General features: G+C 33.4%; 2 protein-coding genes across 2 annotated transcripts; one reads left to right on the top strand and one right to left on the bottom strand.

The window, feature by feature from the left end:
* Positions 1 to 10,537: 10,537 nt before the first annotated feature.
* Positions 10,538 to 11,077, top strand: LOC107861416. The gene has a single exon (XM_016706750.2). The coding sequence runs from the start codon at positions 10,610 to 10,612 to the stop codon at positions 10,856 to 10,858; it is 249 nt and encodes an 82-aa protein (XP_016562236.1). The 5' UTR covers positions 10,538 to 10,609; the 3' UTR covers positions 10,859 to 11,077.
* A 2,197-nt stretch (positions 11,078 to 13,274) lies between these two features.
* On the bottom strand, positions 13,275 to 16,863 carry LOC107860379 (protein NSP-INTERACTING KINASE 1). The gene is made up of 11 exons (XM_016705719.2): positions 16,431 to 16,863; positions 16,203 to 16,335; positions 16,045 to 16,116; positions 15,820 to 15,963; positions 15,639 to 15,710; positions 15,493 to 15,552; positions 15,279 to 15,376; positions 15,018 to 15,164; positions 14,588 to 14,929; positions 14,120 to 14,499; positions 13,275 to 13,839 (listed from the first exon to the last, which is right to left on the bottom strand). Exons 1-11 carry the CDS (start codon positions 16,537 to 16,539, stop codon positions 13,516 to 13,518), a joined length of 1,881 nt encoding a protein of 626 aa, XP_016561205.2. The 5' UTR covers positions 16,540 to 16,863; the 3' UTR covers positions 13,275 to 13,515.
* Positions 16,864 to 18,278: the final 1,415 nt, after the last annotated feature.

The raw sequence follows: 18,278 nt of genomic DNA, 5'->3' as shown, positions 1-18,278 counted from the left end.
CCTCCTGAAAAATAGGATTTTACTTTATGTTCAGGACCCTCCTGAAAAATGGGATTTTACCTTATGTTCAGGACCCTCCTGAAAAATGGGACTTTACTTTCTGTTCAGGACCCTCCTGGAAAATGGGACAACGCTTTCAAAAATAAAATACTACTTTACTATAATTTTTGGGATAATTTTTGTTCTAGTTTTAATTTTGGGTTTCAGGAGCCCGCCTGAAGAACAGGGTGATGAAATAGCAAGTCAGGAGCCCGCCTGGAGAACATAGTGAAGAAAGGAAAAGTCAAGCAACAAAGTGATGAAATAGCAAGTCAAGAGCCCACCTGGAGAATAGGGTAAAAAAAAATGAAAAGTCATGCAACAAAGCGAAGTAATTGAAATCCAAGCAACAAGTTGAAAGAAATTGCAAGTCAGGAGCCCGCCTGAAAATAGGGTGATGAAAGTCGAGTCATAAGCCAACAGAAGTTGTATAAATAGGATTTTTGTAATTTTATTTATGGTTTAACTTATAATTTTTATTTTTGATGTAATAACAGAGCCGCGGACCGGAACTTCGATGGAACCTCACTCGACTCTCCAACTCGATATAGTCCACCTCCTTCCAATCCTTGGAGATATTTGTCACTTGATCCCCTCATAACTGGGGGGGGGGGGTAGGATGTCCTAAGTCAAGACCTGGTTTTCCTCCTTCCTCTTGCTCCGTGCTTTAAATAGAGGTCAGGACGAAATGCCGCCTCGTTGTCTACTGCTTTGTATCAAAACACCATGTGTTTACATCCAAAGGGGGCATGATGTAGACACGTGATTTCGTCCTCTTAAAGTTCATTTTTCTTCACTTTTACCCATTTTATGTTATCCTACCGTGTACCCTCACCCGTGTGATATCCCTCCACAAAATGACAAAAATAACAATCCTCTAACTAATTTTGTCTTATCCTAGCAACCTACCCAAATAAAAATAGACACCTAACCCTTATTCCTCCAATTAAAAAACAACACCTACCTACCCTATCCTAACAACCCATCCAATCAAAAACCCCATCACACGCTACCCCCTACCCTACATGACCCCACCTACCCTACCTCACTACCCCACCCTCACCTCAAAACCTATATATACACACACAAAGGGAACACGGAGGAGGAGGCCATTTTTAATCAAAAAGAAAAAAATAGAGAGCAGTCCATGATCTTCTTCTTTTCTTCCTCACGACACTCTTACAGAATCCTCCATCGTCACTCATCATAACCAAAAAACATCCGCACATAGTACTCTGCGACTCTCAACAAATATACGTACAACACACAGCATCCAACGACGCTAGTTAACATTCGGACCACCAGATATTGAAAATTCTGACCTCTAAGAAGAGAGATGTATGGGAATTCAATGGTCTTTGGTGTATTGTTTCTTTGATTCAGTGGACAAATAATTGCACACCTTGAAGAACCCAAATTGTCAAAAACGAAATCTCCTCAAGTCTCAGCCTTTCAAATTTACTCTAAAAAGCTCTCGTTGTATTCTTTCATTCGGCCGAGTTCGTAGTTGAAGATAGTGGCGAAATCGTTATTCGACTCATCTTCTCAGTTCGCAGCCATAGAAAAGGTGAACAGCAGTAGCAGTATCCCCTTTTGTTCATCCGAAAGCGGTTCCAAAATCAATCAACGTTGGTTACTACATTTGGATTCCGATCAGTTGGTTCATCGCAGTCAACTTCAGTTTGGGGGTTTCAATTTCTGCCATCGATCTCGATTTATTTCGTCGTTGGGGTTCTGGTTTGAGAGTTCCGATCTTGGGTTTTGTTATCAATAAATTCGATTCTTTGAAGATTTGTCGTTGGAGCTTAAGTCGAGGTTGTCGGAGACGGGTTTTCTTTATCTCGTTGAATAATATTGGTCAAAGAGCGGTTTAAGGTCCATCCCTCAACTCTATATTCTTGTTATTGTCTCAAATGTGTTTAATTATTGTGATTATGTGTGATGTGATCGTAGTTGGTAAGTTTTGTTGACGTTATGATGTCATGATTTTTGTGCTCACGGTGTGTTTTCGATGATATATGAAACGAATTGGAGTAATTTTGGTATAATTGGTAAAAAACAAAGCTAGCGAGGGTGGAATCGAGAAATTGATAAAAGGTGAATGTAGATTAATGTTGGTTTATTGTCTTTTGTTCCATTCGGTAAAAGTGAATGTGATATATTTATGCCATATTAAAATGGATAGGCAATATAGGTTCGGGTAGGCAAGAATTTAAGACTGATGTTTTGGTTGGATATTGGAATGTGCGTGTGAATGTTTCTTTCTAGTTTATCGTATTTAATTCAATTGTATAATTTGGCCGGGGAATGCCCCGAAGTATCTGTATATATTTATTCAGTCGGGAATGCCCCGAGGTATCATGTACCCGGAGGACGTTCGTGGTGAAGGCCCGATGTGTCGGGTAGAGCATTAGTTTAGGATTAGCGTAGGTTTACTTTCAGTCCCTTTTTATTTCGGGTTGTAATAATTGGATTGGGCTTTACATTTCGGATTGTTTTGTTTTGTTTGATTATTTTGCGTGCTTTTTGTGCGGTTTATACATTTCTTAGTGCCAAAAAATATTCGATACACTCTACCAAGCGACCTTGGTTGAACCACGAGATCGAGAGGTGCCTAACACCTTCCCCTCGGTCAACATAATTCCTTAGCCGGAATCTCTGTTCGCAAACCAGTTTAAAGAGTCAAATGGTTTTGAAAAGAATTTTCTAATGGTGACTTGGCACACTAGATTATGCCAAGTGGCGACTTTGAGTAAAAAAATGTAAATAATCCTTTTCCGAAACAAATTTTCATTTCTTGTCACTTAAATAATAAAACCCTTTCGAACTAAAAATATAAATCGTTTGGAATACGAAAAACAGGGTGTGACGGCTCTCTGTCACGCCCCTTTCCTCAACTTAAAAAAAACTAATTTCAAGTTTCGAAAGGGTTTTTATTATCAAGTGATGAAAAATAAAAATTTGTTTTGAAAAAGGATTATTTACATTTTTTATTCAGAGTCGCCACTTGGCATAAATCAGGTGTGCCGAGTCACCCATGGATATCCTTTTTCAAAATGGTTTTGACTCTTTAATACTGGTTTGCAAACAGAGATTCCGGCTAAGGAATTCTGTTGACCGAGGGGAAGGTGTTAGGCACCCCTCGATCCCGTGGTTCGACCACGGTCGCTAGACAGAGCATATCGACTAATTTGACATCACAAATGTATAAACCACACAAAACAATCAATCAAACATACAAAAACAAAACAAATCCAAAATATAGTGTCTAGTCCAATTATACAGTCCAAAAATAGAAAACATGCGAAAATATAAATCCTATTCTAAGCTAATCCTAATACTACGCTCCAATGCCTTACCCGATGTCTCGGGCCTTCATCACGAACGTCCTCCAAGTATAAGATACCTCGGGGCATTCCCCGGTGAAGAAGTACATAAGATCTCGGGGCATTCTCCGATAAAATGAATACATTTCTCAATCTTGTGCGGTAAAATAGAAAGAACCAACCACCAACTATTCACACATTCAACAAATTACCAAGAGTCCTAAACTTTGCCTACCCAAAGCTATGATTTGCTTACCGATCCTCATGCCAAAACATGATATTTATTCCGAATTAAACAAAACAACAATAAACCTAAATCGATCTATATCCACCCTTTTCATCAATTTTTCAATTCTTCCCCAAATTCATTCTCAACCAATGATCAACACATGCATCGATTATCAATTCCCTTTTCAACATTTAAATCCAACATCAACCAATACACAATCAAGATTAAAACATACCAACACACAAATCATTCACGATTACGTAAAAATTAAAAAGAGAGGAGATAGAATTGGACCTCAGTGCTTTCAAAAATCGATCTATTATTTCGATTAACCCGGTAGAATCCACGTCCGAAATCCTCAATTCGAACCTCAACAGTGAACCAAATCCAAACTTGGTAGCACCAAAATTGAAACTCCAAACTGACCACGATGAACCGATCGAGACAAAACAGAAAACAAATCCTTGAACCAGTATGAAGACCGATGAACGAACATAGAAATCGCAACAAAACATACCTAACCCACACTCGAAACTAATGCAAAAATTGATTCAAAACAAGGCCGATTTCAATAAGAATCTGCTACTGGTTCATGCTTTCCAGCGACGGTGTAATAAAGAAAACTGGCGGTACTTTTCCGGTGGCGATTCTGGTAAAGTTTTCGTCGGAAAACACTACCCTCGCTATTTTCCTCACTCCGATCAACTCTCTCTCTCAATCTCCTCTATTTTTCTCCCTATTCTCCTTCGATTCCCTCTCCCCGTCCAATCTCAGCATGTGTGTGCTTGTATTGCTCGGTGCTTGAGTGTTTTTTGGTGAGTGGAGGATTTTTTTGGTGACTAGCTATGAGTGAATCGATGGGTGTTGTGTGTATTTTTGGTGATCTGTGTGAGGATGAGTGGAGAGTGTTTTTCCCTGTGTGCTACTTGTCTGTGTATGAATATGGTACTGCGTATTCTCCTCGGAGTGAAGGAAAAAAAATGGAGATTCCCCTCCTTCTATGCTCTCTCTTTTTCGGTGATGTGTGTGTATGCCAATATGTGGGTGTGTGCAAATCAATGAGGACCACCGATTCTTGTGAGTTGTGTGTGGTGTATATATGCTGTGAGGTGAGGGTGGGGTAGTGAGGTAGGGCTAGGGTAGTGGTGAGGTGGGGTGGGGTATGGTGTGATGTGGTTTATTTTGATTGGATGGGTTGTTAGGATAAGATGTAGGGGTTAGGATAGGATAGAATTTGTTAGGGAGTTTGTTATTTTTTGTATTTTGCGAGGGTATAATAACATAGATGAGGGTACACGGTAGGATAAAATAAAAATGGGTAAAAGTGAATAAAAATTGAACTTTTAGAGGACGAAATCACGTGTCTAGACATTGCATACGCAAGAGCAAAGGAGGCTTATGAGGCAGGATGGAATGGTTGAAGGAGTTTTGGCAGCCAATCACAAGACTCAAAGCAAGGGTAATAATTCGACGAAAAACTACCCACCTTGCCAGCACTGTGACAAAATAGGTCATCCTCCATCTAAATTTTGAAAGAGACCAAATGCACAATGAAAGATCTGCAATCAACTTGGTCATAAAGCTATGATTTGCGAAAACAAATCTCAAAAGTATGAAGCAAATGCCCAAATCACCATAGAAGAAGAATATCACTTATTTGTGACAACATATTCTTCCACCAAGAAAATTGATTTTTGGATGATTGACAATGATTGTACAAATCACATGACATATAACAAAACTCTGTTTAAAGAGTTTCTGCCTTTGGAAAATAAGAAAGTCAAAATTAGGAATGACGACTATATTCTTACAGAAGGAAAAGGGAATGTTGCAATCAAAATAATTCAGAAGATCCACACAAGCCTTGCAAGAACAAAGATGAATTAGCAGATTTATTCAAGAGGTCAAATTTAGCCGAAGCCGAGACAATTTATGATCCAAGAAGGAGTGTTGAAAATATGTTTCAGAAATAAAGTAGGAATAGATAATTTTAGTAGTTTTAAATTATTAGATTCCTATTGTGACTTAGTAATTAGTTGTCCCTTTATTATTAAATAGCAATTAGTTATCTCAATTTAAATTGAAGTGTAGTTAGAAATTTAGGTATAAATATATGTTTTGAGTTATTAATAAAATAATTCTCTTTGACAACACTATTGTTGTATTTTATTTTTCTCCAACTCTTTCTCTGTTATTTCTCCAATTCCAAAGCTAAAAACCAACACAAATATTTTCAAGTTCTCAAAAAATTTTGTGCCAATATTTAAAACTTCAACTGACAAAACATTAAGGGGATGTTAGGCCATGATAATCTAAATTCAAATTCAAATCATGTCCAAACTCAAATTCAAAACATGAGAATTCAAATGTTTCCAAGTAAAAACCATGTCCAAACTCAAATTAAGATTACTAGTTCAAAAATTCAAATGCTACCAACGTGTCTTTTGTGGGGCTACTGTTACCAATTCCTAATGTACAGCTCAGAAACATCAGCATCAACACTTCATTTTTCTTGTGCACAATTATCAAACTTTTTTGTCCTTCAAATGTTTTGTTTTTTGGATAATTCTTTCTTTTGAGACCTCGTGGCAGTTGGTCAGTCAGACATTAACACTATTAGGATAGCTGACTCAGACAAGTTCAATGCAAGAATTTCAACCAATGGGTTGATGCCACGTGTGAGTGCAGCAGCTAGATGGAGATCCAACCTTAACCACAAGTTTTAGTGGGCTAGAAGTTGGGGCCCAACTCACATGGATTTTGGGCCCAGTCTGAAAGGTAAAGCCGCAATCAAGAACTTGGTGAGATGGACAGTGGGGGTTTCTAACCCAAAAGCATTACTAACCACTACTGTAATATCGTTTGCTTTGTCTTCATTAGCAGAGATTTGCTGTCTTAATCAACTTCACAATTGTTGATAGACTTCATGAACTATTAAAAGCTATTCATCCCCTCCCTTTTACTGCAATTGGCCTCAAAATTTTTGTAAATAGCTTTACGTAAATCAATTGATGACCAGCCAGCATACATACAGTCAGTCAGTCAAGATAAAACTCAAAAACTTTACTAAACTACTGTAGTTCCCACAGAGATGTAATAATGGGTTAGATGGTCTATGACCCAAGTTGTGAATTGTGACCATGATCCGTCAATTTACTTCCCAAGCCTATTTTGACCAATTGCACTCACGGACACTCGGAAAATAAGCACTTTTAGTCTTACAAAAACTTGACCAAATAAGCTATAAGTCCCCTTAGAGATTTGCACATTCAATTGTCATGTATAACTCGAATTAAACCTACAAATTTAAAATTTTTGAATTTACCTTTGCGTTAGGCATGCTTCATTGTTTTCTTTTTAAGGTGACATAAAATGTTTAGTTATCTTTATAGTTGTGCTTTATGAGTAATAGGATCGATGATCTCTTATTGAGATACTAGTGCCGATAGGCCTACGCTTCAATTTTTAAAATTATTATGAAAGCAGTGAAATAAATTATCATTCTTAAATAGTTTTAAATAATTTAAGCTTTTAATTATTCTAATTTATAATATTTTTTCTTTTATTTTAATTTAAGTGATGTCGATATAATTTCGAGAGTAAAACAAATATCATGATTGAAGTAGCGAAGCAAATATGTCTAAATGACTTATAATAACTAATTAGAAGTGATATAACAAAATTACTATAAAAATACTAGTAAAAATAATTTAGGTGAGCCTCGTATAAGATGTCAAGTTAATTTAATATATAAAGGGTTAACTTATCATATTATGTAAATAATTTATAATAATTAATTAGAGGTGATGTAGTAAATTACGGTTGAAACAGCTGAAATAGACATGGCATAAATGTCTATTTTACTTATTTATTTTTATTAATTATTAATAATTTTTTAATACGTAAATGAAATATAATAATTAATTAGGGGTGAGATAGTAAAATTACGGAGCAAACAGTAGTTGGCAAGCATGTCGATCACCGAAATGAAAAAGTTGTTAAAATAATTAAAATCTAATTTTCTTGTTTATGTACTTTATGCTTCATTAGTTGTACGTAATAAAAATTAATATTTTGATCACTCAGATCTTAGATCGTAACTATGTATTTAATTTTTTTATTTGAATCTAATAATTTAGATCTCAACAGGTATACTACTTTCAAACCTTTTTTGACTCAAATATTACATTATAAAGTACTTCATCTGGTCATTTTTATTTATAATTTTTTTTTATCTATTTTTACTTATTGATAAATATTATTTAGAATCTAATACTTAAATGACTTATAATAACTTTTGAGAAGTGATATAATAAAATTATTATAAAAGTTACTTGTGAAATATTTTAAAGTGAACCCCATATAAGTCGACAACTTAATTTAAAACATCAATGGCTAACTAATTAAAAGTGATATAATAAAATTACTATAAAAAATATTGATGGAAAAAAACTTTAAGTGGACTCCATATAAGTCGTCAAGTTAATTTAAAATATCAATAGTTAACTTATAATTTTTTGTCTATTTTATCTTTTTTATGAAATATTATTAATTATCTAATGCTTAAATGATCTATAACATGTCATAAATATCTATTTACCTTTTAATTATGTATTATTAATTTTATAATACGCAAATAACTTATAATAATTAATTAAGAATGATATAGTAAAAGGAGATCTTTCAAAAATAGCAGCACTTTGTTATAAAAACATTCCTTCCATAGCCACATTTTATATAATTACCATTTATAACCATTGTATTCGATTTTTAGCTGTTGTATTCACTTTTATTCAATGGTCTGTATTCATAAAAAATATAAATACACTGCATATTTAGTCTCGTAAAAAACACTATCATTTTTTTTCATTTCTTTCTTTTTATTTTTTTTGATTTTTTTCTCTCTTTAGTCTCTAACTTTTATTTCTCTTTCTTCTTTTCTTTTCTTATTTGATTTTTTTTTTTTGTACTTATTCTCTTTATTAACTTTTTTGTTCTATTTTGATATTTTTTATATTTTTAAAAAATATGACTAGTCGAGCACAAGTCATAGATAATAACGTAAACACCATAATTATTTATCGTATTTGCAGTTATACCGTCATTTATATTTTTGTATTCATTGATATAACTGTATTTGTATTTGTATTTTAAAAATTGGGCTTGTGTTTATATTTTATAGTTCACATTTGTATTTGTATTTTATAGGTTGCACTTATATTTGTATTTGTTAGTTTGCACCATCATTTATATATTATATAATTCACACTTGTATTTTAAAGAATTGTTTTGTATTTGTATTTTATAATTGACTGCACATTATATTGAATTATATTTATATTATGGTTTTATTGTGTTTGTATATTTAGATTATATTTGGATTATACTTGTATATGTATTCTATTTTCATCAATACCTTTTTATTTTTAAAGAAGTATTTTGTATTTGTATTTGTAAGTTGATTGCATGTTGTATTTAGCCGTGACTATGTACAATTTATCATTTATTTTTTATACAAATAAGTAAATGCATTAATTGTATTCTCTTGATTCTAAAATATATAAATATGTAATATATCATTTGATACAAATGTATCATTTTGTATTTGTATATCAAATTTATCATTCATATTTGTAAATAAATAATTATCACTTGATACAAATATAATTACAAACAAATGAAACAAATGACTTTATAAATATAAATACAATATGTATTTGTATATATTGTATTTGTATAAAAATTTGAATTGTATTTATTTGTATCAATAAATATAACTCGTATTATTAAATACAAATAAGTATTCGTAGAAAGAAAAGCAATTGTTCCTTTTTAATAATTAAAAAATACAAATGACAGTTCACACTTGTATTTGTATGTTATAATTCGCATTTATATTTATATTTTATAGTTCACACTTGTATTTGTATTTGCTAGTTCGCACAAATAAAAAGAAGGAGAAAAAAGAAAAAAAAAAGAGAAAAAATGAGAGAAAAAGAAGGGGAGAAATAGAAAAAAGAGAAAAAAATAAAAAAAATAAAAAGAGGAAAAAAGAAAAGAAAAAATAAAAAAAAAAAACTAAAAAAGGAAAAAAAAAGGAGAATAATAAAAAATTAGAAAAGATAAAAAATACATGGGAGACACTATGAATTGTAATTAGGAATAATTAATAGGCAAGAGGGTATTATGAATTGTAATTAATTAAAACTTAGGCTAAATAGGGTAATTAAAAATTTATGTTTGTTGAGATATGTAGTTATCCTTTAATATTCTGGTTGAAACAGTTGAAACAAACACGTCATAAATATCTACTTTACTTTTTAAATTAAATATTATTAATTTTTTAATATAAAAATAACTTATAATAATTAATTAAGAATGATATAATAAAATCACTGTATCATTTACAAGCTGTCTACTTCAGCAATTTATCGTCACTTATAGTAGATATCGAGTAAAATACTATATATACTTTCTCTTGCTCAAACTGGCTTATTCAAAGACTTCAACAAGTAGTGTTATTTGATCGAGATGTTTAAATGTATTTAGAAAATATCAAAATACTTTCACGTAATTTTATTATCTGGACGTGAAAACAACCATTCAATTCTTATAATCAGTCCAAAATAAACTTAGATATAGAACGTAATAACACTAAATCATTTTAACCGGTGACATGGCAGTAGGAAATCACCAGTTTTATTAAGAAAATATTTAATTTTTAAGCATGGTTTAATTTTTTTAACAAAGAAAATCGGATGAACTTCTAACGTCCCAACTCAGCCCTTAACTGACCGTGCATATAATTTATACCAAGTGGAACTTGTCTAAATTAGCCACATGGGAGTTTCATGCAAGAAACGTGGCAGCCTCTTAAATCATTCAGAGATGACAATTGAAGCATACTCATATATATATATGCAGATGCTGGTATAAGATGTAGTTGCAGCTACAAAGGAATTGACAAAATTATAATTTTGGTAGAGCATATTATACAATTGCATGTAATATAATAATGTCGGGGGCGCAAGGAGCACAACCAAAGGGATCTCTAACACCAACTACATATGAATCAGTTATTAATGAGAAAGAGGTGGACAAGAAGCCTAGAATGGATCTCCATTCTCGTGAAGATGAGAAGGGCATTCAGATTGATAAACTTCAGGACAAGGTGGATGATGCAGCAGGCTCAGGGGGTCCTGTTTTTGGTGCTGGAAAGGATGAAAACAAGCAAGATTTAGGCGTTACTGGCACCGCCCCGTAACAACTAATACTACCATACTATGTGCCAAGTGATCTAGTTTTCTAGTTTTATTTTACAACTCTCGTGGCTTGTGCTATGTTTTTTTCAATGCGTAACGAAGAAAAATATGCTACTCTGGTGGTAGTAGTAGTAGTAGTAGTAGTCAATGGTACGGGAAGTTTCATATGTATGGGGCTTGTTGAAATAATCCAAAGTTGGTAAACAATGATTCAAGGCTGGCCAATTCAGTGTATACTACTTTATTTTAAGAACAAACAACTCCTTTTTATGATTATTACTCCCGTTTCAATTTCTGAATTTATGTCTACAATAACTAATGTATGACTAAATTATCTAATCAAGGTAAAAAGGGAATTATAAAATATATAAAGGTAAGTATGACTAAGCATTGGGGTGGGCATGGCACCGTATTCATTTTTTAAAACATTATAACATTATATCATTACAATAATTAATATGGTTCGATATTTTGACGTAAAACATTATATCATTACAATATCATATTAATTTGATATGGTTCGATATTTTGACGTATTTGGCGGTATGGTAATCAGTAATCATAGTTGTTGAGTTTAACTTCAACAATATATACTCGTCATAAATACACATTAATGATTTAGAAATATTTAAAAATAAGTACAAATAATTTTTTTTATTAGTTAATTACGTCAAAAAACATTTCAAAAGTTTCAATGTTAAACATTTTTATACTAATATTAAGTATTATATTAGTTTCAATGTTAAACATTTTTATACTAATATTAAGTATTATATTTGTCTCTGTATATAAAAGTTACTTATGTAATTATATATATATTTCGGTATGATATTCGGTATTTTGGTATGTCATTATGTAATTATATATATATTTCGGTATGATATTCGGTATTTTGGTATGTCATTATGTAATTATATATATATTTCGGTATGATATTCGATATTTTGGTATGTCGTTTGTAAATACTGAATATCATACCATATAACAAAAAAATTTTAAATGTATACCATATACCATACCAAATATCATAATATCAAAATCACGGTATCGGTAAATACCATGCTCATGCTCATGCTCACCCCTAACTAAGCCAATACCATGCTCATGCTCATGCTCACCCCTAACTAAGCAATGAGCGTATGCATCTTTGGCTCATTACATATTTTGGGCTTTAGGGAGTTAATTATGGGATTTTTGGATGGAGAAATCCTCTTTTTTACTGTGATGTTGCTACTTGCAAGAGAACCAATTGTGGTTGTTGAGTGAACAAGGCTTGTTATATTAAAGGACAGTACCGACAATAAAGGCAGTGGTTACATTGATGGAGCAGAGAAATGAAAACCGAAGAGGGCGAAATTGGTGGGTCCAAAGTAATGTGGCCCATTTGAGTCGCAAACTGGGCTGTGGGTTTGAAATCTCTTGCAGCCCAATCTTATATGATTCCTGGTCCATTTTGGATGGGAAATTTCTGACTGTTATCTATAGTGCTCCGAACAGTTTTTTCGAAAACAATTAAATCCTAATGAAACCTCATAGTGATTATGATCTTGATCGCAATTTTTACCTACTAATTTTAAACATCCATATGGAGTTGGGCCTCTTTGTTTTTGATAAAATCATGTTTTGAGTGCCATTTAACATGTTTGATAATCTTTTACGAGAACATGTTAATGTGACTTGGTAAAATTTGTGTGCCAACCTGTGTACAAAAGACACGTTTCCTTACATCCAGCAGTAAAAGACATACTCGGATAGACCCTAGTCTTTTATGAAAGATAAATACACCAAATTCAATCAGAATACGTTTGGATTGTCATACCAAAATATTATCATGGAGAACATATAATAATAATAATAATAATAATAATAATATAAAATTAAAAAACATTTCAGTGATGCCGCCATAAAAAAACATATATAAGACTAAAAAGTACGTATAGGATGGCTTATTTTAGTGAGGTTTGAGACGGTGTATATACCCTCTTATCTCAAAATATCACACATAAGTTTCTCTATGAATATGACTTATAGTTCACTTTGATGTATTTCATTTGTTTCCTTAAGACTCTTGTCAAACTGGATAACAAACACTTTGCGAATTGGAGAATGAATCAATAAGAAATATCCATGCTGGACCACTGTGTTTTCTTGGATTCCTTGCTACTATGCATATTATTAAAAGTATATCTATCATGTCTATTGTGTAGGTTCGTGCATGCACTGAACTATAAAAAGTATATAGTAGTTCTAGCTAGCTAGCAACTTTTCCTTAAAGAAAAAGACTCCAGAAATCATTGGCTTCTGCACCAACAACTCCATTATCCAATTGCTAATCATTATGCATGCTAATGCACACCATAATCCATAATTAAAAAGCTCATTTCAGATTTTTGAATTATACCATTGTCTAATACAAGATTTAAGAAACAAAAAAATTGAACGCTCGATTGAAATCACTTAACTTGAAGATGAGCATTACATATACAAGAAAGTAAAGAGAAAAAACAAAACAAAACACATCAAAGTTCTTTGAATCTTTGATGGTTCATTACTATACAATACCACATAGTTTAATCAATTACCTCTAGCTAGAAATCTGTTGACAGTTCTAAGTATGAATTTTACGTTTCGTAGTTATGAATATGTGTAAATGGCTGGCTCATCTAGGACCAGACAGCTCCATGGCTTGTACGAGCAACAAAGAATCATCTGTGAGATCCGAAAATCTCTCGGATGAGGAAAGCTCCTTTGTTTTGTACTTGTTACTACCTTCAAATTTCTGGGATGCTTCCCACCTCTCTGCAAGTCCATCACCTTCAAGCATTCGGACGATTTCAGACATTTTGGGTCTGTGACCAGGAAGATATTGTGTGCAGAGTAGAGCAACTTGGACCATTTCCTCTAGCTCGATTCGATCATAGTTGATCCTCAAATCTTTATCAACAAGGACATCGAGTTTCTTCTCTTGGTGAATTTTCCTAACCTGATATAAATGCACACCAAAGGTTACACCAGGGGAATGACAATCTAATAAAGGAAAAGGATATATGAAATGTTACATGTGAGCACCACAGTGACAGTCTTTGATTCTAAATAGCGTGCTTGATTTGGCACGGAGTTTAAGACCAAATGTCTAACGTATGGTCTTAAATATAGCGTAACATTTCTATGACTACAGGCATAGGTCATTACGGGTATCATAGAAAGTTAAACGTTAAATAAATAGCTTCCGAGTATGGAAAGGTTGACAAATTTATATTTACCCAGTCAAGCATTGCTCCTTTCTGGTTAGCTGCTTTTCCAAATTCAATAGCTCTCATTCCTGTGATCAGTTCAAGAAGAAGGATCCCAAATCCAAATACATCTGTTTTCTCAGATGATTGGCCGGTTGACAGGTACTCGGGGGCTATATGCCCCACTGTACCGCGCACAGCGGTTGTGACATGTGAATCTTGGTGATCCAAAAGCTTTGCCAGCCCAAAGTCTCCAACAACCGCCTCACAAAAGTCATCGAGCAATATATTTGCTGCTTTAACATCCCTATGAATTATCTTTGGATCACATTGTTCGTGGAGATATAACAGTCCTCGAGCAGCTCCTAGAGCAATTCGCTTCCTTGTTCCCCAGTCCAACACAGGTTTTGCTATAGAAAGTAACATAGACTAAATTTCAGCACAAGACAAATTGGAAATCTGAAATGCAAGTTGCTAGTTTCATACGTTCTTTTTTACCTCTGAGACGAGAAGCTACACTACCATTAGACATATAAGGGTAAACTAAAAGCTTCTCCGCCTGTGTCATGCAAAATCCATAGAGCCTGAGGAGGTTACGGTGCACTGCTAAGCTTATCATTTCGACTTCTGTCTGGAATTGTTTCTCACCACCAATTGCATTGCCATCATTTAGCCTCTTTACAGCCACAGGAGTACCATCTGGGAGATGACCTTTATAAACATTCCCAAAACCACCTTTTCCTAAAATATTTTTGCTGCTGAAGTTGTTGGTTGCAATTTGGAGATCCTTGAATTGAAATCTTCTCAAATTCCCAAGGGAAACTTCTTCGTGGTGCCGATCTAAGCAAATTATATAAATGAGTATGACGCGATGATCATAACTCTCATAAGAACATTCACCTAAAGTGCTTTAGAACAGATGACCAACCTTTAACATCAAAAAAGGCTTGTTGATTGTGTCTATGCCTTGACCATAAAAAGAGTCCAATACCAAGAACGAGCAAAGAAATGCAACCAAGAGTCGAGCCAAATACAAGCGCGATTTTGTGACCCTTTTGCTTCCCAGAAGACGAAGCTGGACAACACGGAGCAATAAGGTGATGATAAACATGAGAAGAATACAAGAACTCAGAAATTACAGGCTGGATGAAATGGTTATATTTGGCAAATGATGTTTAATAATGCATACATTCTGTACTGTTCAATGTCATTGACATGGGCAGCAGTTGCATTCCATAGCAGTCTGGTTCAGACCCCGTCGCGCAGATCAACGGATTTCCAACAATGCTACAATGACAGAACAACAAGAGAAGCACAATTAGTTTCAACATTCAGCTTTCTATTAAATGAAAATTAAGAAGACATGCAGCAACTGATCCTTAATAAACTATTAATCAACTTGCTTGAATTTCTTAGCAGGGAGTCTAGGCACTGGTCCGCTCAAGTTATTGAAGGATAAGTCCCTGAATCAAAATGTTGAATACCAAAATCAATCTTAAGTTTTGACAAGGAGAAAAAGAAAAAGATAAGTAGAGCAATAGGGATTTACACAAGAGTGAGTTGTGACATGCTGGCCAATGAGACCGGAATTTCTCCCGATAGATTGTTATTATTGAGCTTCCTGAGCAATTAATAAAAGGAAACTGATATTGAAACTATTGGAAGATAACAAAATGAAGCATAAAGATTGAAGTTTAGTCTGAGAGTTGGCTCCATGTTAAGGTTCTTACATGTACTTGAGGTCATTCAAGTGTCCCAAAGAAAGAGGAATATCACCAGTGACGAAGTTATCAGATAGATCAAGAGTCTGAAGCTTTGAGAGCCTTCCAATTTCTTTTGGGATTGGTCCTGTTATATTGTTATTCTGCAGCAAACTATCAACAAAAAAAAATGGTTATTCAAGAAAGTTACAGAAACAACCAAGAAAGCTTGAAATCACTGATATTAATACTCACATAATCTGAAGATTTGTCAAATTGCCAATGCTAGGAGAAAGAGTACCAGACAGATTCTGGCTAGGTAACCCCCTGCATAATACAGAAAGAAAAAAAAAATCCAACCTTTTGAATTCCAAAGAAAACAAAAAAATTCTTTCTTTGCAAGAGATACTTACAGGCCAATAACCAAACTCTCAGTAGAGCAAGTGACCATTGCCCAACTACATGGATCAACAGAAGTGCTATCCCAATTATCAAGAACCCCATGAGGATCCTTCAAAACTGTTTTTATGGCCATTAAAGCTTGCACTGAAAAAAATTGGAACAGCCCAGATGAAAACATGCTCATTGCATCAAAATTACAAAATGCTATGCATAATTTTATCGAAAGGAACACTAATTACCTTCAAAGTTGACACCTTTAGGAGAAAGCAATCCAGCTGCAGAACCCCAAAGGGCCAAGAATGCAGCAATATACAAGAATGCAGCTGCTATTACTTTTCTTTTCTCCATTGAATTTCAAGAAAGAAAACAGAAACTCAATAATAAGTTCTTGATGAACACCAGAGAGACAAAAACCCCTCTATTGGATTTTTCCTCTAGGGGTAATCTAATAGTAGTAATCTTTAGTTTGAGAACAAAACCATAGCTTTTGTATGCCAGAAAATCATTTTACTACTGTCTTGTCAGTCCATAGAAAAAAGCAGTCTTTGTTAAAAGTAGAACTCTTAGCATGCCTGTCACTGGGGACACAGACCCTTTGTAATAAGGTAAAGAATATTTTTAAATTTTTTGAAAATTTTAATAAAGTAGAATATACTTTTACCATTAGTCTTAATAATAATCTTTTGAAGCAGTGATATGGAAATCTAATTGATGCTATCTTAATCAAGCACTTTGTCTTTAGGTACAGACACAGAAATGACAAGTTTCTAATGGACCTCTTCTTGAAGCTTATATCAAAATCATTCTTGAAGACAAATAAACAAAAGGAGTATTAGTGTAATGGACACCTATAATAAGACCAAAATTCCTCATGGATGAGTCAGTCACTAGCTAACTTATGGCTTAGAAATGAGTTATTTTGTCATTATCAAGTGAGCTTTATTATGTGCAATAATATTTTATTTTAAAAAAAAAAATGGGAACAGACATTTTAGATGTGTAAAAGAGTGTAAGTAATGGCTATGGAAGTTGGATTTGCAAGGGAATCCAACATTCCCTGAGTTTGGCCATTCAACAAAATCCCAAAAGAACTAATCTATTTTATAAATTATACAGTAGTTTTTTTTTTTTAAAAAACAACCTAAGAATGTTGGGAATCTCAAGAAAATTAGGCTTGAGATTGATAATGGGTTTGGTGAACTGACCAGTCGCATAGGCCACGGACCAAAGACCACGCCCATTATGAGGGGCATCTTTGTTTCAAATTATGGCATGTTACCGTCGGACATCTGAACACATGATAAAGTATTTTTATAATATATTTTAGATCCAAAATGTTTTAGAATTTTCTGCATGTGCTGTCAAACGTTTATTATGTAGACAAGTTAACTATTTAAAATATATTACATTCTTTAATTATACATATTAACTTTAATAAATCATAAAACCTCGATCATGCATGTTTCACTTAATTTTGATGTTATAATTTAAAGTAGAAGACACATTTATTGTGATTAACTTATTCAAATAAGAAGAATCTGAGAGCGCGCATAAAAAAAATTTGAAATATGAGTCATGAATGTCTAATATAAACACTTTATCATGTGTTTGGCTACATGATTAAGCACAATATAATTAGAGTGTATTAATGAAATTAAGTGACAAGTTTAAACAATCATCAATGCATTCGGACTTTAAACAAATTAGTTCCACTTATTACGGTGAGTTATATAGAGCATATGTATATAAGTAAAATAAGTTAAAACTTAGTACTCATATTTTTTACCCGGGAATTTTTTTACTAGCTATATGATTGATTGGTTGGGCAAGAGGGGCATGATAGATGTACTTTAATTGATTCCACCAACGAGCAGCACACTATGTGTTGTTTGGGGTAGTTTAAAACATATGATTTTACACGCTTCATGGGACAGTCATTCCAAACAAACAAACTTTCACACACACACACATATATAAAAAGTAGTTTCATAAAGCTAAAGCTGCCCACCTCCATCCTTTCATGCTCCCTAAGCATCATTGAGACCAATTTCAATTTGTTGTGGGTGGACAATATCATGCATCTCTCC

Source organism: Capsicum annuum, chromosome 2 (assembly GCF_002878395.1).
Source record: "Capsicum annuum cultivar UCD-10X-F1 chromosome 2, UCD10Xv1.1, whole genome shotgun sequence".
NCBI classification, from domain to species: Eukaryota; Viridiplantae; Streptophyta; class Magnoliopsida; order Solanales; family Solanaceae; genus Capsicum; species Capsicum annuum.
The sequence above is the reverse complement of the archived record's forward strand: the minus strand, read 5'-3'. Positions and strand labels throughout refer to the sequence as shown.